Here is a 24,257-nt window from a genome sequence, read left to right on the forward strand (position 1 = left end):
GCCCCATACAATGCTCCATACAGAAAATGGGCCTCATATAATGCTCCATACAGAAAATGGGCCTCATATAATGCTCCATACAGAATAATGGAAACCATATAATGCTCCATACAGAATAATGGAAACCATATAATGCTCCATACAGAATAACGAGCCGAATGCTCCATACAGAATAACGGGCCAAATATAATGCTCCTTACAGAATAACGGGCCCAATATAATGCTCCATACAGAATAAAGGGCCCAATATAATGATCCATACAGAATAATGGGCCCAATATAATGATCCATACAGAATAATGGGCCCAATATAATGATCCATACAGAATAACGAGCCCCCATATAATGATCCATACAGAATAATGGGCCCCATATAATGCTCTATACAGAAAAATGGACAACATATAATACTTCATACAGAATTGGCCCCATATAATACTCCATACAGAATTATGGACATCATATAATGCATCATACAGAATAATGGGCCCCATATAATGTAATGCTCCATACAGAATAATGGACACCATGTAATGCTCCATACAGGATAATGGGCCCCATATAATGCTCCAAACAGGATAATGGGCCCCATATAATGCTCCATACATACAGAATGGGCCCCATATAATGCCCCATAGAGAATAATGAGCTCATTTCTCCCCCCGGCTCACTCTCATCTCCCCCGGGGGCTGGGCTCATTCCCCCCAGGCGTCCCCCGCTCCTTCTCCCCCCTGCCCCGCCCCTCATTCTCCACGCGGCTCACCTGAGTCCAAGCGCCAGTAACTTTTTCCTGTGAGAGCGCGCGGTCATGTGGTACCGCTCATTTAGGTCATGAATATGGGCGCCACGCCTATGGGAGTGGAGGGGCGTCCATATTCATGAATTAATGAGCGATAACATGTGGACCGCGCGCTCTCACAGGAAAAAAAGAAGATAGTGGCGAGTATGAGGTTTCGCGGAGGGCGGAGGACCAACCCTGTACTTATAAATGAAAAAAAAAAAAAAAAAAAACTTGCTCAGGTGCCGAGTGGGCCCCCCCGTCTCGTCAGGGCCCCGGCACTTGGCCCTGCCAATACTCATCACTGACCACTGGCTCCAGTGTGTCTCAGACAAAGCTCTTTGAACTCAGGATGCTCTTTCCTTGGAAGTGTACTTTTCTGCCCCTAAATAAATGAATCCCAGTCTTAGTGGCTAGTTCCCAGAGTTGAAATCAAGTTGTAATTACCTGGTCACTGGAGGAGGTCCCTACTTAAATGAAGGTTTAAGTGTCAACTTTCTCAATTTCCCAGTTATGGAATTAATTATATGTTTAATGTGAGGAGTATGTGAGGAGTATAGGTCCCTTCTCTGGAGGGGTCTTCATGCATTCTAATTTTCTCTACGACACTGCCCAAAATACAGGCAACATTAATGGAGCTGCAGAAATATTGCTCAAGTACTGGTTGTGTACGGCATGTGACAGCAAGCTCTGTATGGCATGTGGCATAGGGTGGAAAGATAGAAGCCTTTTCCCACAAAGAAAAACATCAAAGACAGACTATGTTTTGCTAAAACCTACATCAAGTCTGCCAAAAGCATGTGGGAAACCTGTTATGGTCTGATAAGAACAAGTTTTAGCTTTTCAGCTATAATTCTAAAAGGTAAAAAGCCAACACTACACATCACCACAAGAGGACCATGCGCACAGTAAAGTATGGTGGAGGCAGCATTGTGTTTTATGGCTGTTTTTCGGCAGCTGGGACTAGGGCTTTAAATTAACATTTCCAAATACAAGTCAATTTTGCATTAAAACCTTCAGGTCTCTGCTAAAAAGCTTTAGATGAATTTCACCTTTCAGCACAACAAAGGCCCTAAGAGACTTCCAAATCACCAAAGAACGGCTTTGCAGAAGAAAAGCCCAAGCCCAGAAAATCTGTTGGTCATCTTAAGAAGGTGCTGTAGACAGAAGATGCTCCTGCAATCTCACAGATGTTAAGCTACAAGGAAGAGGAGGCAAAGATTGCTAATTCTAGATGTGCCACACAGAATCCAACCCGAAAAACGGAACGTAGTCATAAATTCAAAGGGGACGTTAACAAAGCATAAGTGTAAGGGGGTGCAGATTTACCCGGAGCAGATTGTAGTTACCGTATATATTTTCCCACCCAAAAAGATTGGTATATTTTTTTTTTACAATACAAAAGTCTGTTGTTTTTTTTTTTCAAACAGAGGTCTGTAGCCTTTTTATACCCACTTAACAGAGGTGTTGAAGCCAAAAAATAAGGCATTTTTAACACTTATTCAAGTGAAAAGTATTGAGTAGCCCCCTACTAAATATTGGACACAACATTGGGTTCAGATAATAAGTTAATCCAAAGGAAAGAGCACAAAATAACCCAAAGAATTAATAAAAATGTAAACCATTATTAAGTAGCCAAAAGACATACATGACATACAAATTTAAAAGTAGGAAACCCAAAACAGAACACCACTACCCACATTTGCAATGAAAGGAGGCTGCACATATCTGAAGAACCCCAATAAACCCTCATAAGACGCTACATGACTGTGAGAAAGTGCCACAAAAGGCATAGTGATCAATGTGTCAATAACAAATGGTCCTATACACAAAACATCAATAAGAAGAAGGCTGGACGCCGAAACGTGCGTAGGGGCTCAAACCATCACCCACAGGAGGTAAAAACTAATCTCTGCACTATTGATGTTATGTGTATAGGACCATTTGTTGGGTGGTGGGTAGTAAAGGTTTACATTTTTATTAATTCTTTGGCTTCTTTTGTGCTCTTTCCTTCGGATTAAAATTTTTATATCCACTGTACATTTAGGACTTGTGTGAAAATGTGATGCAAATTTATGCATAAGATATCCTAATGGGTTCAGAAACTTTCAAACACTACCGTATAAGATGTGTCCACGCTCCGGTGTGAACATCATTAGACTTTTGGGCGAATGTTTCCAATTCATACATTTCACAGAGGAATAAAGGAGGGATGAATGGTTACAAATGATAAATCTATAGAAGAAATAAAACAGACAGGACTTTGTAACAAGTTTCAGATTTATTTCCCAGCTCCTCCCTCCCCATGTAAACATTGCGTTTCAAGCCTTTTAATCAAACAATCATAAGGTAATACGGGTTTTCCTGTTCGTGTGAACGGGATTGTTCTCGCAGACCAGAAGAGTAAATAATTTGTAGATAAGTGTTCCCTTCCATGCAGGTGTAACCTGACAATAAAACCACTATACAAAAAAAAAAAATTCACAATACGTTGCCGGAAACTAAAAGATAAGTGGGATCCACGGTGCTCGATATGTCCAGTAAAAAAAGCATAAAGCTGCGTGAGCGCATCCTCGCTGCATCATGACTTTACTGCAAGTTTTGCATCTCATGGTGCCAGTCGCAGGAAGCATTGGAACAGTAAAACAGAAAAGGCACTTGGCTCTACAGCTAAATATCCTTCATTAAACGCCTATGTGGCTACATTATGGTGGAACTACTCCTCCCAGCGTGCTGAGGGTTATAGTGTCACCGGAGCTAGGCAAGCACAGGTTGAAGATCACAGTCTACAGTAAACACTTTATAAGTTAAGGGGGTCGTTGATTTGGTTAAATCTGCTGTGAGATCCGTTATTAATGGACAGGGGGTCCCACATTCAGAAGATGCTTTTTTGCCCTGGAGGACCCAGCACCTTATGCAATACTTAGATTGCCCATTTTTGAGAACGTGCTCTTTTTTTCCTCCTGTGGTGGCGCTGCAGGGAAACTTATTTATTCTCAGGGTTCCACACCACCGATCACTTGGGGATCTTGCAAGAATTTTTTGTTTCCAGATTCTTTAGAAGGTACAAGTGAAAACTTACAATTCCAGTCCAACCAATATTGGGGGTTTGCATGGAGTAGAACAGAGCGCCACACCATGGGCACATCTAGTAGTGCTGTAGCAGCAAAGGTTTCGTCCTTGTTTTTACCCTTTAGGTCTGTACTGGCTCCATATGAGACCAGACCAATAACACAGCATCTTCCTCCTCATCCCAATGGGCAATACACATAGCCTCTGCATCTAAAGTCTTCAATAAAGCCTCATCATTATAGGGTTATAATAAACTGGAATAAGTTCTGCAACTTCCAAAAAGGTCTTTAGGTTTTGTTTTTTGGCGCTTCTATAGGTAAAAGGTGAAAAACTACATTCACTGACAGCAAGCAGAGATCTTGAGGAAATGTGAAAATAAATATTAGAAAGTTTAATGTCTTTCTGTTATAGAATGATGATGCTTTATTTCTTGCAGACTGGACTAATAATTCTCAATCAAAAACCTTCCTCAAACCCTCACACATCCATTACCTTCTCCGAATGCAGTCATTTAAAGGGCTTGTCCAGGAATAGCAAAACATGGCTGCTAGAGATCAAAAAGATTTCCACAACGCCCTTCTCCACGGTACACGCCGGTAGGCCATGGCCGACGACCAGAGCCGCATTCTGGAATCCCCGGCACTTCTTCTGATTTGCAGCCCGGCATGATGTCATAGCTGTGGCACGACGCATGGATGACATCACGTCTGCCTACTGATCAGAAGAGCCAGAAATGGTGCCAGTTTGGTAACTACGTTCTACCAAAACAGTGGTCCGGTAAATCTTTTTCTCAACTCTAATGGCTGTTTTTTTAATTATAAAAAAAAAAAAAAAAAAGCCACCCCTCGTAATAGGTTGCAAATGGTATTGCAGATCAGTCGCCATTGACTTCAGTGGAGCTGAACTGTAACAACAGACAACACATATCGGGTGCTGGCATGTTTGTCAAATCCTGGATGGCCTCTCAAACAAGCAGCCTTCCTTCTAATGTAAAATCTCTACCTGATCTGCTCCGATATAAATCCACTGCTGCTCTACAACCGGTCCCCAAAACTGACCTCTCTCCTTAAAAGAAGTGGAGAGGAAAAAAAAAAAACAAACTTTGCCACCCCTGACTATAGGTTGGATTTGGTATTGCGGCTCAGCTCCACTAAAGTGAAAGGGGAAGTGCTGCAATACCATCCACAGTATGTAGAGAGGGGTGGCGGGTTTTTTTGGAAGAAGGAAGTGATTTTTTAAAATCTTTTTTTTTCCTCAGTTAAGACCAGGAGACAATTTGAGAATTTAACACGAGAGCTGAGAATCACAGATTTAAGTATAATAAAAAAAAGCGCATAGAAAAAAAAATTATTGCAGGTCGTATATACCTCACCAGATCCAAAACGCACACCGAGGTTACAAACACACGGGAATGAGACGACGGCAGTGCCCAGATGCCACAGACAATCCTATATATCTGGGGGGGAAGAACAATGACGACAGATAAGTACAAGCACCAAAGTACTGAAGCCGGATAAGAAACATTCACATTAACAGTTCCTAAGGTGTGAAGACTAATGCAAGGTACCGGCCCGGATCACATCATGGATCCAATACTGCTCATGGCAAAACAGAGTACACGAGGCGAGTTTAATAAACTGACATTACACACAGCGAGTACCGGACCTTGGCGCTTCCTGTGTTACATTGTGTCGTGCACGGCACAGCGAGATTTCCCTACCCCTAAAGAAGCTGACGGATAATACCGGGAGGTCGGACTGGTGGTAATATGGGGTGATGGTGTTGGGAATTTGGTTCCTGAGGTCTCCACGACTCGTTAAGCAGCTCGTGTTCGCTAGCGGAAGGCAAGTGTCGGTGTTTTACGAGATTCTCTTGACATCTTCAAGGCGACTACAGAACGCGCCACTGCATGATGCTCATGTCTTTGCCGCCAGTAGAGATTAAATGACTGTCCTCCAGCAAAAAGCTGACATTGGTGACGTGGCTGCTGTGGCCGCAGTAAGCGTGGCTGGATGTCTGCAAAATAAACCAAGTGTGGATAGCAGGAGAGGATTAAAAAATTTTCAAACAAAAACAAAAAAACAAAAAACACTTGTGAAATTGCATTTTGACTAATAAAAATATCTAACAGTTTAGTGTACACAGCTCCTATGCAGAGCCATTTCATCTGCTGCCTCTTCTACGATCTGTAGATTAACAGCTAGAGGAGAAATCCCTGGAACACCCCTCTCTGCTCCATGAGGGCGCCGCACAGACTCCTCCATACACGGGACCACCCCTCTCTGCTCCATGAGGGCGCCGCACAGACTCCTCCATACACGGGACCACCCCTCTCTGCTCCATGAGGGCGCCGCACAGACTCCTCCATACACGGGACCACCCCTCTCTGCTCCATGAGGGCGCCGCACAGACTCCTCCATACACGGGACCACCCCTGTGTGCTCAATGAGGGTGCCGCAGAGACTCCTCCATACACAGGACCACCCCTGTGTGCTCCATGAGGGCGCAGCACAGACTCCTCCATACACGGGACCACCCCTGTGTGATCTATGAGGGCGCCGCACAGAGTCCTCCATACACGGGACCACCCCTGTGTGCTCAATGAGGGTGCCGCAGAGACTCCTCCATACACAGGACCACCCCTGTGTGCTCCATGAGGGCGCCGCACAGACTCCTCCATACACGGGACCACCCCTGTGTGATCTATGAGGGTGCCGCACAGAGTCCTCCATACACGGGACCACCCCTGTGTGATCTATGAGGGTGCCGCAGAGACTCCTCCATACACAGGACCACCCCTGTGTGCTCCATGAGGGCGCCGCACAGACTCCTCCATACACGGGACCACCCCTGTGTGATCTATGAGGGCGCCGCACAGACTCCTCCATACACGGGACCACCCCTGTGTGATCTATGAGGGCGCCGCACAGACTCCTCCATACACGGGACCACCCCTGTGTGCTCCATGAGGGCGCCGCACAGACTCCTCCATATACGGGACCACCCCTGTGTTCCAAGAGGACACCACACAGACTCCTCCATACACAGGACCACCCCTGTGTGCTCCATGAGGGCGCTGCACAGACTCCTCCAAGGGCGACAAAAGGATCAGCCACCAGAAATCCAACAGCCTGGGTCCTTCTCTCTGCCTGAATCATATGTCTGGGGCCATTTTACAGACCGGACCTCCATCTAATGTGTATGGCGGCTTTCAAACATGCACCATTGTCTATGCAGGGATTGTTTGTTTTCCTGTGATGACACATAGGTCTGGTAAGGAGCTGAATACACAAACAGCAGTTAAGTTGAGGGTAAAAGCCAAGGAACGGAGTGATTGGTGGAAGTTACTTAATTGTACCCGTTCACTATCACTTACCCGATACTGTGAGCAGGGATATGAGAACAGATGGACTTTGCCAAAATCGTCTCCCGTAGCCAGAAGCTTCTGATCAGATGACCTGCAGATGGCGTTGAGGTCGGTCCCGTCTGAGCCCTCTGGCCACACTCCTGGAGAGAAGTCATAGAATAATTGGAGAAGCCTCCTGGCAATACATCTCCTGAATTCAGGGGGTTTACATTCTGGATGCCCTCGACGGGGGCAGTTACCAGGACAGCGACATCTGACGGACCTCCGCTCTGCTCCAGAAGCAGGATGCAATTTGTCAAATTTTAATATGGATTATTATGGTTATTCCTCTCTCTGTAGGAGTTTTTTTCTATTATACCTGCTTATGACATCATCACATCTTGTATTTCCTGTGGGGTGATGTCAAATTGTACATGGTGACATTTTCTGAATGAATTATCACCCCCCAATGTGACGTCACTGTGTGCATTATTTCCTCCCCCCGCTGTCCGCTGTGACATCACTGTAGGCATTATCTTACCCCGCTGTGACGTCACTTCACTGTGTGCATGATCCCCCGTTGTGCCTTCACTGTGTGCATTATCCCACCGTGCTATGATGTCACTGTGTGCATTATCCACCCACGCTGTGACATCACTGTGTGCATTACCCCCCTGAGCTGTGACGTCACTGTGCGCATTATCACCCGTCCTGTGACATCACTGTGTGCATTATACCCTGTGCTGTGATGTCACTGTGTACATTATTTCTGTCCACTAATAATAAGCATTATTTGATCTACCTGCTGAAGCCGGCCACATGGAGCCCCATGAAAACGCGTTATGCTCGTCCTGTCTATATTTATACATATAAGTGATGCTTCTCGAGCCTTCACTAAAAATACGGCTATATACACCCCTCCGCCCCACAGGCTGAACATTCTGCTTCTGTATAGATCGTTCATTCTTAATAAAGTTTTCCTGACCAAAAACTTGGAATCCGAGTGTGCAGGTATAGGTCGCCCACTCCAGGTCTCTGGTGGTTTCCACGCTGACCACTTGCTTGCAGGCAGTGGGAATCCCTGGAATGGAGGTGACATTAGAATATAACATAAGCAACATGCCGACATCCGACAATGTAATAATTTAATAATTATTATAATTTAATAATTTAGTAATTCCTGTAGGTGGCGCCATTTACTTTATTTTTGCCAGTGCTCAGACTGGAAGAAGAAAAAAAAAAAAAAAAAAAAGCACTCACAGTACAAGATTTCATAATCCCCAGAATTAGACATCAGATATTGTGAATTCACCGACCAGTCCAGGTGAGTAATAAAGCTGGAGTGACCCTATAAAATTAAAAAAAAGGGGAAAATGAATACATACAGCTAGCAGAGCAGTGTTGGCATCAGCAGACTAAGAAAAAAACAACAACAACTTCCTCCAAAAGTTAAGAAAAACTTTTCGTTGCGACCATTGCGCCCATATTGTTTATGTGCTGTCAGTGTCAGGGAGTACAGGTTCTGTTTGTGGAGACTGATAGGCCAGGCAATGCTCCCTGGGAAAACAATATGCAAATTAGCTCTCAGGAGGAATAAAGCGGTATCTTTAGTGCCTCCTATTGGAGGTAGTTAATCTCATGTCCTAGGTCAGTGGCGACGAACCAATGGCACGCGTGCCAGAGGGAGCATGCAGAGCCCTCCCGGTGGGCACGCGCACCATCTCCTCAGGACTAGTGCCGCCATCTCTCTTCTTCAGCTCCCTCATCACCAGCACTGTGGCCATGCTGCTCTGCATGCGCGCCGTCCCATCAGGTCACAAGAAGCAGGAGCCGGCTGCTGCGGATAAAGCCTGTGCCTGCTGCTAAAGAGAAATGAATATTCACTGAACTAGCAAAGAATATTAATCTCTCTCATAGCGTGCACTGTTACAGCCACAGCCGCTGGCTTCCTGCAGCAGCCGGGCTATCACAGGTGCCCGCTCATTAAGGTAATGAATATTCATCTCTCTCCACTCCCATAGGCTTGGAAAGAGGTGAAAATTTATTACCTTAATGAGCGGGGGACACGTGATCGCTCTGCTGCTGGCACAGGAACAAGATGCTGCGAGGGCACGCGGGGAAGGTAAGTAGGATGGTTTTTTTATGCTTTTCTCATGGGGGCCATACAGACAAGGATGGGGATAAGGAGCCGTGCATACATGGAAGGGGATAAGGAGCCGTGCGTACATGGAAGGGGATAAGGAGCCGTGCGTACATGGAAGGGGATAAGGAGCCGTGCGTACATGGAAGGGGATAAGGAGCCGTGCGTACATGGAAGGGGATAAGGAGCCGTGCGTACATGGAAGGGGATAAGGAGCCGTGCGTACATGGAAGGGGATAAGGAGCCGTGCGTACATGGAAGGGGATAAGGAGCCGTGCGTACATGGAAGGGGATAAGGAGCCGTGCGTACATGGAAGGGGATAAGGAGCCGTGCGTACATGGAAGGGGATAAGGAGCCGTGCGTACATGGAAGGGGATAAGGAGCCGTGCGTACATGGAAGGGGATAAGGAGCCGTGCGTACATGGAAGGGGATAAGGAGCCGTGCGTACATGGAAGGGGATAAGGAGCCGTGCGTACATGGAAGGGGATAAGGAGCCGTGCGTACATGGAAGGGGATAAGGAGCCGTGCGTACATGGAAGGGGATAAGGAGCCGTGCGTACATGGAAGGGGATAAGGAGCCGTGCGTACATGGAAGGGGATAAGGAGCCGTGCGTACATGGAAGGGGATAAGGAGCCGTGCGTACATGGAAGGGGATAAGGAGCCGTGCGTACATGGAAGGGGATAAGGAGCCGTGCGTACATGGAAGGGGATAAGGAGCCGTGCGTACATGGAAGGGGATAAGGAGCCGTGCGTACATGGAAGGGGATAAGGAGCCGTGCGTACATGGAAGGGGATAAGGAGCCGTGCGTACATGGAAGGGGATAAGGAGCCGTGCGTACATGGAAAGGGATAAGGAGCCGTGCGTACATGGAAAGGGATAAGGAGCCGTGCGTACATGGAAGGGGATAAGGAACCGTGCGTACATGGAAGGGGATAAGGAGCCATGCATACATGGATGGGGATAAGGAGCCATGCGTACATGGATGGGGATAAGGAGCCATGCGTTTCCTAGTTTTTTGTGGCATAATTAGGTGCCTTGGCTTATACACGAGTACATAGGGTATTTATTTTTATTAATGTGAGACCATTATATAGTATGGAGCACTGTGTGGGCACATTATACAGTATGAAACACTATGTGGGGCCATTATACAGAATGGAGCATCACGCGGGGCCATTATACAGTATGGAGAATCGTGTGGGGCCATTATACAGTATGGAGCATCACGTGGGGCCATTATACAGTATGGAGCATCACGTGGGGGCATTATACAGTGTGGAGCATTGTGTGAGGCCATTATAGAGTATAGAGCATTATGTAAGGCCATTATACAGTATGGGGGCTCACTACACTTTATGCAGGACCACAGGATGGCGCTCATAGCAATCCGGCATCAACAACCATGGAGGTCTCAAGGAGACCTCTGGGGTTGTTATGCCGATGCACCGATGACATCCGATCACGTGACGGGGTCAGCGGTGCGCGTATTTACGGCCCGACAGCTGGATGCGCTTGTTAAAAGCCGCTGTCAGAGTTTGACAGTGGCATTTAACTGGTTAATAGCCACGGGCTATTGCAGGCACATGTCAGCTGTCAAAAACAGCTGACATGTTCCGACTCTGAGGTGGGCTCACCACCAGAGCCCACTTCAAAGGGGTTAAGCGGAAGATCGACAAGATCAGAGAAAGCTTTTGCCCGCAGCCCCCAATACCCCTCCTCTTGACTGCTCAGCCCTGTTCTTCCAAAACCAGCTTCTCCACTATGACAGAAGATCAGCTCTCCACCCTTCTGTCAAGATCACATCTCACCACATGCATGCTTTACCCGCTCCCGTTCCACCTCATCCTTAACCTCGCCACAGTTTTCATCCCAACCCTAACACACCTCTTCAACCTCTCACTCACAAATGGTGTCTTCCCCTCATCCTTCAAACATGCATCAATCACACCCATCCTCAAAAAGCCCTCCCTCAACCCATCCTCTGTGTCTATCGCCAGATATCACTTCTCCCTTATGCCTCAAAACTACTGGAAAGGCATGTACATCTTCATCTGTCCTCCCACCTCTCCTCCTGCACCCTCTTTGACAATCTGGCTTCTGACTGCATCACTCAACTGAAACTGCCCTAACTAAAGTAACCAATAACCAGGGGCGTGGCTATGTAGCCGAGGAGAGGGGACGCACGCTGAGAGAACTCCTAAAAATCCTGCCTTTATCCTGCACCTGAGGCCTTGTCACCGCGGCATACCTGGCAGTATTCGGGACCCCTGGATACTGGGACCCCCCTGGACGACACAGAGCGGCTCTGGTGAGCTAACGGCTGCGGAGCGGGGCCTGCACGAGGCGGCGGCCATCTTAGACCCTCGCTCTGTCAGTGAGAGCTGCGGAGTCATCCCCCCACCGCTGCAGCGTTACCCGGGCAGTGACCTACATCCTGAAGACTTGAGGGAATATGCGGTGAATGCCCTGGAAAAATTGGGCCCCGCGTTCCCCCCTCCCACTGATAAGACTCACTTCACCCGTTTGCGCCATTACTGTGGGGACATTTGCACCCCCCACCGCTGCTGTCTCTGTGGGTGCTGCGGATCCCCCCCTCCCCCCGGCCACAAGAAGCCTCATTGACTCAGCACCAGGCATCACCCTCACTATTTTACGTGACCCCACTGCATGAGGGCTGCTCCTGGGCCATAATCATTTAATAGCCCTGCTGTGTTTATAATTGGAGGGGGAAATCCCCAGAATATATACCTCTAGTCATCCTGTTGTGCCGCATTGCCACGGGTCATGAATCGATCTAAAGGGTCAGGAGCAGCAGAAAAAAATGAGAGTTTGCCAGACCTGACCCCTCTGATAGTGCACGGTCTCTCAGAAACAACCCCTCACAAGCTCAGCGTAGAAACCGTCCCTCTGGGGGTGAGGAGGAGAATGAGCAGGAAGAACTGACCCTCAAACAGGCGTCCGAACAGCTGATGCAGGCCATCTCCTTAACTAGGACATCCCTGATTGGGAAAATAGAGGACGTATACACTGAGGTGGGGCGACTTCGACAAGATATGCAAGCCATGAGGGGGCGCATTACGGAAGTGGAGACAAGAGTGTCCCAGGAGATGTCCCACCATCACACCTATGGAGGCCAAGTTAACAAAGGTGGCAGGCTCTATGAACGCCTGGAGGCAGAAAGCAGACGATCTGGAGAATAGAATGCGTTGGAATAATATCCGTGTCATTTGTCTGCCGGAACGCTCAGGTCAGCATCCTGAGCAATTTTTGGAAGGCTGGCTCAAGGCCTCTTTGGGGGATGAATTCTTTCCAGTATTCACCGTCGAAAGGGCTCATAGGGTTTCTAAAAAACCCCTTCCTCCGGGAGTCCCACCTAGACTTTTCCTGGCACGTCTCCTCAACTGTAAGGACAGAGATACCATTCCATTCTGTGTCTCGCATGGCAAAAAAGTCCCATCAAGATCGACAATGCTGTGAGCTCGATTTTCCTGGATTTTTCAATGGAACTTCAGAAACAGCGGGCACAATTCATCGAAATTAAGAAGCAGCTCAGGGAGAGGAACATTATGTATTCAATGATCCATCCGGCCCGGCTCCGGGTTGTCCACGGAGGTTCCTCCGTGTTTTTTACAGATCCAGCGGAGGCGACTGAGTGGCTGCGGTCCCATAAGGGATCCCCTGCAAAGGAATCCTAATGTATTTACTGCTAACCTGAATTCTTTTACTAATGGTCTAATTGGAGCTTTCTCGGCAGGTATCCAGTTTACCAACAATACCGAACATCGAGTTCAGTGATGGTATCCCCTTGTTTGCTTTCTGATAGGAGCGTGGATCCTTGCTCCTATATTGTTTGATTCTTATTCTGTTTTCTCTTTTTCAATAGTTTTAATTGTTATTTAGGTAGAAGTCGCAGCCAATGGCAATTTTGTGCTCTGTGATGTCTCTAAACTTTGCTCGAGCAATAATATGCACCATATTCAGACAAGTAAAATATGGTGTCTGAAATAATATGCATGACCTGGAATGCGAGGGGTATTAAAAACCCCCGGAAGAGGATTAAGGTATTTTCACAGGTTAGGCAATATCGCCCTCACATTGTGGCCTTTGTGGAGACACACCTGACCAGAGACACAGCTCGGTGCGTACAGTAACCGTGGGCACAATGGTTTATTCATGCATTCCATACTAGCTATTCAAGAGGGGTTTCGCTGAACCATAAAGACGGTAGGTGGGAGGCCAGGAGAGATCCTAAGGGGTGTTTCGTTTTTGTGTATGCACTAATTGACTCTAGGAAATATGTTATCTTATGTATCTATAACCCCCCCAGCTAATATGTAAATTCTCCAGAAGGCGATGAATTTTGCCCTGGACAATCCAAGATGCAGATGTCATCTGCATGGGGGATTTCAATCTGGTCATGAATAACGTCTTGATAGACTGAGATTGGGTGATGGGATACAGGGAGAAGCCCATCCCCCACCGGCTACATCCCAACTGTCACAATTCATGGAAGGTAGTGGATGGTTGAATCTATGGAGAACGCGACACCCCGAGACAAGAGAGTATACTTGCCATTTATCCACTAAGTCCAAGCGTAAATTATTTTTTGCCCTTCAATCCTATTTTGAGTTGGGGAACCAGGCAAGTAAATTCTTGGCCTATTTAGTGCGTCAACATAATACTTCTAACACAATATTACAGATTCGCAGCTTGGATGGTACTTTGGTGTCCTCAACTGAAGAAATACTGAGCTGCTTTCATGATTACTATAGATCATTGTACAACTCTAAAAGTGGCGTTGATGGTTTGGGTTGTCTGGACTACCTGTCAGATATAACATTTCCCACATTATGCCCTTCCCAGCGGGCGTTTATGGACACGGAGTTCACTTTGGAGGAGATAGATAACGCCATAACGGACATGGCCTCTGGGAAGGGCCCTGGACCAAATGGGTTTCCCACCGAATTATACAGGAAATATCGGGCTATATTGGCACCACTTTTGTTGGTGTTGTTTCGGGGGATTTGGGAGGGGGGATCCATGCCGGAGTCCTTCTACGAGGCTAATATAATAATGCTTAAAAAGGAGGGGAAGGACCCTTTAGACTGTGGATCTTATCGTCTCATATCGTTAGTGAATGTGGACTATAAGATTTTTATGAAAACCTTGGCCACCTGATTGAACTCAATTATGCTGGAACTTATACACCCTGACCAGACCGGCTTTATGCCTGGTAAGAGCACTTCCATCAATATTAGACGAGTCCAGTCAGTGGTCCAATATAGCTCTCTGGTGCCAGACAATAAATGGGCATTGGCATCGTTGGATGCGGGCAAGGCTTTTAACTCCCTTGAGTGGCCTTTCCTCCGTGCATGTTTACAAAAATACGGATTTGGTGATAAGTTTCTAAAATGGGTTAATATATTATATATGAAACCGAAAGCCCGTGTCATTGTAAATAGTTCCATATCAGAGTCCTTTTCACTACATAGGGGAACCAGTCAGGGGTGTCCCCTCTCAACGGCCCTTTTTGTTCTTGCGATCGAGGCATTGGCAATTCGCATAAGATCTTCCCCTAATATTGAGGGTATAGAAATAGCAGGTCGGGTAGACACCATAGGCTTATATGCTGACGATATGGTGATATTTATGGATAGAGCGGAGGAAACATTGACACGTGTGATTGCCACTATAAATGAATTCAGTAAATATTCTGGCTTGTATTTAAATTGGGATAAATCTGCCCTGTTACCCCTCTCCCATACCCCAATGCCACAACTTGAGACTCTCTCCTCATTGCCTATCGTATCCAGATTTAAATATCTGGGTGTCCACATGTCTCAAAGCAGTACGCTTGATTGCCGGCTTAACATACACCCATTGCTGGAAATGGTTAAAGTTAAATTCACAAATTGGAGTAAACTCCCGCTATCTGTAGCCGGACGCATTGACTTAATCAAAATGATATTGCTCCCTAAGCTCAGCTATTCTCTTCAACACAGTGCTGTGATGGTACCGATATTGCTCCCTAAGCTCAGCTATTCTCTTCAACACAGTGCTGTGATGGTACCCAAGTCCCTCTTTGTGAATTTGAACTCCCAAATTATGTCTTTTATATGGGGGAAAACTAGACCCAAACTCAGGCTGTCCACCCTGCAGAGACCTAAAAAGGTGGGGTGGGGCAGCGTTACAGGACTTTTTTCTATATTATCTGGCTGGGCAGGCCAGAGCTATATCAAGTGGATGCCCATAATTATCTCCCTAACTCTGCCGCACGAGCTAATTGCCCGCTGGGCTTTCTGGAGTTGGGAAAAATTAGTGTCCCTGTCTGTTGCCCCTACTTCGTCTTGCACGATCAGTGTTAAGAGGGTGATTGGATTTGAGGGCATTGTAGCTGAAATTCCCTTGTGGAATAACAGTTATCTTCCGGTACTACTTGACCAGTCGTCCGCTAAATTTTGGACTCAACATAATGTCACCTCAATAGGTGACTTGCATGATCATGGAATCCTGATGTTTTTAGAACAATTGCAGGTTAAATACGATGTCCCAAGATCCCAGTTCTTCCGCTATTTGCAGTTGAGGTCAGCCTTTCAATCGCACATGAGATATGTGGGTGTAAACAATGCTATTTCGTCTCTACCCTTGATAGGAATCCTTAAATCGCAGGGTCTCATCTCCTCTCTGTATACATACATGCTGTCGGTAGGGACGGAATCCGCCATAAACTCGGTTAAAAAGAAATGGGAACGGCTCATGCCCGATATACAGGAAGAGGAGTGGGAAGAAATTCTGGAGCCTCCGATCGGGGTGTCTCCGTCTATTAATAACAGAATCATACAGTTATATATCATAAACCAATCATATCCGACGCGACTCTTTAAGATGGGCCGATTCTAATCAATGGAATGTTTAAGATGTCATTCCTTAGATGCAGACTTTATCCACATGATCTGGCAGTGTCCTATTATCACACAATACTGGAAGGAGGTGACGTCATTATTATCTTCCCTGGTACAGGCTCCTGTTCCCCTTGAGCCACTGGTTTGTTTGTTTGGGGTATGGGATGAGGAGACATGGGGTCACTATGCTGGGATTTTTCTGCGGGAGACGCTATTCATGATACGAAAGGTACTGGCACTGCGGTGGATGGGAGGCTCATGTCCCTCCCTTAGAATCTGGATTGATTTGGTGAACTCGATTATCCCATATGAGCGCACGTTGTATGGAAACAGAGGATGCCCGGGAAAATTTGAAAAGATCTGGGAGAGGTGGAATTCCTCTCTTCTTACTCTGTAGAGTGGAGACATCGCATGATAAATAGCTGATTGTATGGAATCAGGCTGCAAAATAGTAGTTCTTGTAGTTATAGTTGTAGCTTAGGAAGTTAAATAGCCTTTATTACTTGTGCAATAATATAAAGGCTTGTACAAATTAACTGACATTAACATTTTATGATAAGTGGCCTATTACCCTTCGTATATATTTAATAGGCCGAGTATGTTTTATTCCATATGTAAACCGGAATGCACATTTTGCTTTGCATTTAACAATATGTAGAAATGTGTATATTCTATACAGTGCTTATTACCCTACGCAAGTATGTATGCTGTATATTTTGTTTGTGGTTTAATAAACGATTTAAAAAAAAAAGTCACCAATAACCTACTAACCGCCAGGTGCAAGCGACACTACTTTGTCTCCTTCTCCTGGACCTGTCTTCTGCATTCGACACTGTGGACCATTCCCTCCTGTTCCAGATTCTCTCATCTCTTAGCATCACAGACTTGGCCCTATCCTGGATCTTGTCATATCTAACATTCAGTGTCTCCCTCTCCCACACCACCTCCTCACCTAACCCCCTGTCTGTCGGTGTTTCCCAAGGGCTCAGTTCTAGGATCACTACTCTTCTCCATCTACACCTTCAGCTTGGGACAGCTCATAGAATCCCACGATTTTCAGTATCTCTATGCCGATGACATGCAGATCTACCTATCTGGACCTGACATCACCTTGCTACTGACCAAAATCCCACAATGTCTGTCTGCTATTTCAGCTTTCTTTTCTGCTTGCTTTCTAAAACTGAACATGGACAAAACAGAATTCATCATCTTCCCCCCACCTCACTCTACCCCTCCACCCAACCTATCCATCAATGTCAATGGCTGCTCACTTTGCCCAGTCCCGCATGCTCGGTGTCTCGGGGTGATCCTCGACTCTGTCCTCTCTTTCAAGCCACATATACAAGCCCTTGCCTCCTCCTGTCGACTCCAACTCAAAATTATTTCCCGGATCCGTGCATTCCTTGACCAGGAAACCGTAAAAATGCTAGTACATGCCCTCATCATATCACGCTTTGACTATTGCAACCTCCTACTCTCTGGCCTCCCCTCTAGCACTCTTGCACTACTCCAATACATCCTACACTCTACTGCCTGACTAATCCACCTGTCTCACCTTTATTCCCCAGCCTCTCCTCTCTGCCAAGCCCTTCACTGGCTTCCTATTGTCCAGAGGCTCCAGTTCAAAACCCTAACTATGACATACAAAGCCATCCACAACCTGTCTCCTCCATACATCTGTGACATGGTCTCCCGGTACTTACCTCTACTCCTCTCATCTCTTCTTCACACAACCGCATACAAGACTTCTCCCGAGCTTCCCCCATACTCTGGAACTCTCTACCCCAACACATCAGGCTTTTGCCTACCACGGAAACCTTCAAAAGGAACCTGAAGACCCACCTTTTCCACCAAGCCTACAACATGCAGTGATCCTCAGCCTGCTGAACCGCCGCACGACCCATCCCCTATAGACTGTGAGCCCTCGCGGGTAGGGTCCTCTCTCCTTCTGTACCTGTTTTGCTCATGTTTATTGTACTTGTGTATATTTGCCCCTTTCACATGTAAAGCGCAATGGAATAAATGGCACTATAAAAATGTATAATAAATAATAATTAGGCCATATGCTTTTTACTGCTGTTACAGAACATATTATATATTCCACTATAATTCCGAAAGTTAATTGTTTTATTTGATAAGGAGAAAACCTCCTCAATTGAAGACATTTTTTTTAATAAATATCAAAGATAGCCTGCAACTTTCTGCAAGCTTATACCTAATAATAGTAATAATACATTTTATTTCTATAGCGCCGACATATTCCGCAGCACTTTACATTTCAGAGGGGATTTGTACAGACAATAGACATTACAGCATAACAATAATCACATAGATTATAACAAATACCAAGAGGAATGAGGGCCCTGCTCGCAAGCTTACAGTCTTTAGCCCTCTGTGTATTTGAGTTTGATATCTCTGCCTTAAAGGGTTTGTTCTCATCATGATAAAGGGTTGCAATTGCAAAGAGGTGGTAAAAAACAAACAACTTTGCAATTTTAGTTTTGAATAAAAATCCTCTCTATTCTCAAGAGCAGACCTTCACTACAATTGGTGGCTAGTATCTTAGGCTTGTAGTGCAGCGCTTACAAGCTCTTTGATATTGACTCTATAGTGCGCTAATGTACGGGATGTCTTTTTAATCTAAAACCTCAGTATTCAGGGCGAAAAAAAAAGGGGTTTTGGATTACAGGTTGGGCTCTCGGGCTCTAAAAGTTTCGCCATCACTATCCTAGGCAATGTTTCCAAATGTTCAGGTATTGCAGAGGTGGCAATCGAGTGTGCACTTTCTCCTGGAGGATTTCTAATTTGCATAGCTTTTTCACTGGAAGCATTGCGCGAAATATCAGACTTTTTTTTTTAAATGATAATTTAATCCCTTAGCGACCGCCGATGCGCATTAAAACAGCGTCTGCTAAAGACACTCAGTCCCCATCGCCCTTTTGAAATGGCGATTGGGAATAAAACTGTAGAGCCCCCCTACAGAGTCTGAAAATCTCCCGAAGAACATGATCAGTGCAGGACTTTCCAGTCCCCTATCACGTGATCGCTGTTATTCAGTGAATAACGGCAATTCAAAAAAAAAAAAAAAAAAAGTGTGCCGGCTGTTACAATGATTTCTCACTCTTGACATGATATATATCTCAGAGGAGTGAGAAATGACTGTATTTTTTGGACTACAAGACGCACTTTTTCCCCAAAAAACTTTTTGGGGAAAATGGGGGTGTGTCTTATAGTCAGAATATACTTACAAAATACTGTGGTGGCGGTCCCGGTTTGACGCTGCAGGGCGATGCAGCCTTCCTTCCCGGGCTGTCGCAAAATGCCGGAGGAGCCCCGCCGCACCACCGTCAGCCCTGTCGCAAAATACAGGTGGAACCACAGAGAACTCCAGAGCACCAGCACCGCACCAGCCTGGGATGGGATTTACAGGAGGCCACTGCACAAGCCTGGACCATTGAACAACCCCTGTGACCATGCTCCCGTGAACACTCCTCCACCTGTGCCGATCTCCTCCCAGTAAGCTGAATTCGGACTGTAAGACGGACCCCCATTTGACACATTTTTTCCCCTAGTTTCCTTTTGAAAATCTGGGGTGCGTTTTATAGTCTGAAAAATATGGTATGCCCCCCGAGAACCCCGCCATCCCCGGGGCTCTACTGATCCGTCCCAGAGTCATTTTCATGGGAAGAAAATGACGGGCATTCGCAGTGTGTCCGCGAAGATCTGCCGGCCGATACCCGGGAACAATAGGAATTTCTTCCTATTGGTCCCTTTTGACTACTGTAATAGACCCAATCTTAATGATCAAAATAAAAAAAAATAGTAAATGAAATCCCCTTTTGTCATCCCTTTAATTAGGTAAAAATTATAAAATACATTTTTTTTTAATTTTTTCCACTCTTTGCAGTTGGGGTTAGGGCTGTGTAGGGTTAGGACTGTGGTAGGGATAGGATTGTTTTTTTGTTTTTTTTCCAAAGGTAAAAAAAAAAAAAAAAAAAAAGACAGCGACATAACGTTTAGTGTTGAGCGCAATTGATCGCTACTTGAGTTTGCATCGGGTGCTCAGGTAAGCAAGAAGTATTGCAGATCCCCGCATGTTTTTTTTTTTTTTTGGGGGGGTGTCTTACACAGCGGCAAAACATGTGGAGCAGAGACTCGAACATGCCATTCGAGCCCCCTTGATATTCGGTGAATATCCGATCTCCCAATGCAAACTGGAGTCGCGAGCACTTGCGCTCAACACTAATGACGACATATTCAATATGACGACCTAATGTTATCAAATTCTGTGGAGTGACTGTAAGTTCAAAATTCTCGCTATACCCCTGGATAAAATGACGTCCGCTATCTATTACAGCAAATTTTAAATTCAAAAAATGAAATGGCGCTCCTTCCCTTCAGAGATGTGACGTGAGTCCAAACAGTAGATTTACACCACAAATAAGGTATTGGCGTATTCAGGAGAAATTGCACAACAAATTTTGGGGTCCATTTTCTCCTGTTACCTTTGTGAAAGCCAAAACGCTTGGGTCCAAAGTATATTTTTTGTGAAAAAAATTGAATGTTAATTTTTCCTTCCACATTTCTTCAGTTCCTGTGAAGCACCTGAAGGGTTAAGAAATGTCTTGAATGTGTTTGGAGCACCTCGAGGGGTGCAGTATTTAGAATGGTGTCACTATTGGTTATTTTCTGATCCCTCAAAGTCATTTCAAAAGTGACATGGTCCCTAAAAAAATAGTTTTGGAAATTTTGTGGAAAAAATGAGAAATCGCTAGTCAAATTTTAACCCTGATAACTTCCTAACCAAAAAAAAAAATTATGTTCCAAAAATTGAGCTGATGTAAAGTAGACATTTTGGAAATTTTATTTTTTTTAACTAATTTGTGTGACATCTCTCTCCGATTTAAGGGCATGAGTTTGAAAATTGCAAAATGTTCACAATTATTGCCAAATTTCTGATTATTTTTCCACAAATAAACAAGTCATGTCAAAGAAATTTTACAACTATCATGAAGTACAATATGTCACGAGAAAACAATGTCAGAATCACCGGGATCTGTACAAGCGTTCCAGAGTTATAACCTCATGAATTGACAGTGGTCAATAGGCTCGGTCATTAAGGAGTGAAAGCAGATTAAGACTAATATACATAAAATAACTGTTCCTGGTCATAATGGATTTACCATGAGTGGGGTCTGGTCCCGTACAGGCTGCAGATCTCTAGTAGCCAGACTTGTGGGCCTCTCTGAGCCTAACACACAAAGTGTCATACCTATTCTAGCCTGAAAGGGCAGTGTGTGATCCTGTAGGATAATCTCTTTTGGCGCCTGCCCCAAGTCACATGACACGGAGTCCATACTGCCTGGAGTGCAGGCTCAGCAAAAAAAGGAACGGGACGCCATAAAATACATAAAAATTAAATATCGCTTTGCATTTATTGCCTCCAATATACATCGCGCTATTAATTCCATTCCGTTATCGAGACACCACATTTTTTAAGCATGAGCAAAAAAATAAAAAGATAAAACAGAAAAAAAATTACCGAGCATTTGCCAATGCGACTGTATTTCCTCCCGTTCTCATTAACGGCATAAATATAAATGTAGTTATCATGGGAACCGATTGCGAGGAAATTTCCATCTGTTCAGTAAGAGAGAAGATGAAAAAAAAATAAATATATATATAAAAATGGAGAAGACGCTCCCGGCTATGAGTCAGCAGAAAGCAGAGGAGCGGCAGAAGAAAATCTGTGTGCAACTACACAGAACAGCTCGACTAATCAGAGGACCAAAATGAAAGAGATCCGAACCTGGAGAGTAGCACATGACAGAGAGCTGCTCATTCCCATCGGTGTGTACAGTCACCAGGTCTTTGGTGTCGGTATCTAACACAAACCACCTGCCGGAAAAAAAAAATCCACAGTGAAATATTCCATTGAGCAATAATGATCACTAGTTATTACATAAATGACCACTAGTGGGGGATGGAGGTGAAAACTAGTATAAAAGGGAACCCGTCACTCAATTCATGAACAAATCGTGAGCTACAGCAACCCACAGGATGGCGGCACTGACCACAGCATGGTGGCAAAGAGATGCTCCACTCCAAACGATTGACAGGTCTCTCCCTATATACACACACAAGGGAGAGACTTATCAATCAAATAGGCGTGGGGAGAAGCCAGCTGGAGCTGGGCGAGACTAGTCACAGCTCACTATAGTCCTAGTCCGGGACTATAAACTTGGCAGCGTTTCAGGGAAAAATGTATCTGGCTGAAATCTAGCATCCAGGCTCTGATTCCGGTCGTTCACAGTTTGGGAAACATGAATAGAGTGACAGATATGAAGATTAGTATATAAAGCTCAATGTGGGTATGTATGTACAGTATGTATGTATGTGTGTATGTATGTATGTCCGGGATTGGCATCCGCACCGTCGTAGCTACAGCCACAAAATTTTGCAGTCACATCTGGACCCCAAGAGCGTCATAGGCTATGTAGTGGGGCGAAATTTTAACCCCGCGCGTTCCAATTCACCAAACAATTTTGCCCCTATCTACATAATGGGGAAAAAGTGAAAGGAAAAGTGTTGGAGGCAAATTGACAGCTGCCAGATGTGAACAAGGGGGACTTAAAGAATGAGAGCGATGGCACCAAAGAGTATATACTGTACAGTTGCTAAGGTGGGGCCCTGACATGGGATACTCACCACACACAGGGATATGCGCCACACACTACCACGTGCTTCAACACATATACCACCCTCAGCACACATTTCACCACACATACACCAACCTCGCCACATAAAAGTCGAAACACAAAAGTCGCCACTCAAAACTCGCCACGCTGTCACACAATTGTTTAAAAGATGAAAAATGAGCTGTGATTGGTTGCTATCAGCAACAGTTTTCTTTGTAGACAGTTGTGGTAACTGAGGCCTATTCTTATCATTTCTATGGTGTTATCGTCCTTCTGTAAAGCTGAAAATAACACAATTTATTACTGTGCCAACACAGACCACCCTCTGACACAGACTGCAGAGGGAGCCCAGTATCACACAGGATTAGATACACGGCTCAGCAGTCAGTATCACACAGGAGAGGATTAGATACACGGCTCAGCAGTCAGTATAACACAGGATAGGAATAGATACACGGCTCAGCAGTAAGTATCACACAGGATAGGATTAGATACACAGCTCAGCAGTCAGTATCACACAGGATAGGAATAGATACACGGCTCAGCAGTAAGTATCACACAGGATAGGATTAGATACACGGCTCAGCAGTCAGTATCACACAAGATAGGATTAGATACACAGCTCAGCACACAGTATCACACAGAATAGTATTAGATACACGGCTCAGCAGACAGTATCACACAGGATAGGATTAGATACACGGCTCAGCAGTCTATCACACAGGATAGGATTTTATCATCTCTCATGATCTTAAATGGGGGAAAAACGTGGATGCTGTTATAAGAAAAGCACAACAGAAGAGGTTCTTCCTGCGTCAGCTGAAAAGATATGGTTTGTCTAAGAATCTGCTGATCTTATTCTTTAATGCTGTCATCAGATCTGTGATTTGTTCCTCTCTGATAGCCTGGTATGGGGGAGCCACTGCGCATGACAAACTCCGCTTACAAAGGACTTTCAGAACAGCAGAGAGAATTATAGGTTCCCCCCTGCCTAAAATCCAGGATCTTTATGATAAGAGTATTCGATCCCACGCATTGAAAATTTCATCCGATCCCTCTCACCCGGGACACTCCTCATTCCAACTACTCCCTTCAGGACGTCGCTTCAGAGTCCCCAAATGCAGTACCAACCGCCATATGAACAGCTTCTATCCACTCTCTGTTCAACAATGAAATCGTCATGTGTAGACTATATACTGTATCTGTCTTGTGATACTGACTGCTGAGCCGTGTACCTAATCCTATCATGTGTGTTACTGACTGCTGAGCCGTGTATCTAATCCTATTCTGTGTGATACTGTCTGCTGAGCCGTGTAT

General features: G+C 45.3%; 1 protein-coding gene across 5 annotated transcripts in view; it reads right to left on the reverse strand.

The window, feature by feature from the left end:
- Window positions 1-3,040: 3,040 nt before the first annotated feature.
- The window catches only part of EML1 (EMAP like 1), a 163,192-nt gene continuing 141,975 nt past the window's right edge, over window positions 3,041-24,257 (reverse strand). For all 5 annotated transcript variants that reach the window (XM_073577972.1, XM_073577970.1, XM_073577969.1 and 2 more), the window contains 6 exons: window positions 22,052-22,140; window positions 21,785-21,882; window positions 8,457-8,544; window positions 8,182-8,277; window positions 7,227-7,357; window positions 3,041-5,866 (listed from right to left, as the gene is read on the reverse strand). In XM_073577972.1, the coding sequence (XP_073434073.1) occupies window positions 5,741-5,866; window positions 7,227-7,357; window positions 8,182-8,277; window positions 8,457-8,544; window positions 21,785-21,882; window positions 22,052-22,140 (628 nt within the window). In that variant the 3' untranslated portion in view covers window positions 3,041-5,740. The remainder of the gene's footprint in view (window positions 5,867-7,226; window positions 7,358-8,181; window positions 8,278-8,456; window positions 8,545-21,784; window positions 21,883-22,051; window positions 22,141-24,257) is intronic.

Source organism: Dendrobates tinctorius, unplaced genomic scaffold (assembly GCF_039654945.1).
Source record: "Dendrobates tinctorius isolate UK_male_01 unplaced genomic scaffold, ASM3965494v1 ptg000058l, whole genome shotgun sequence".
Lineage (NCBI taxonomy): Eukaryota > Metazoa > Chordata > Amphibia > Anura > Dendrobatidae > Dendrobates > Dendrobates tinctorius.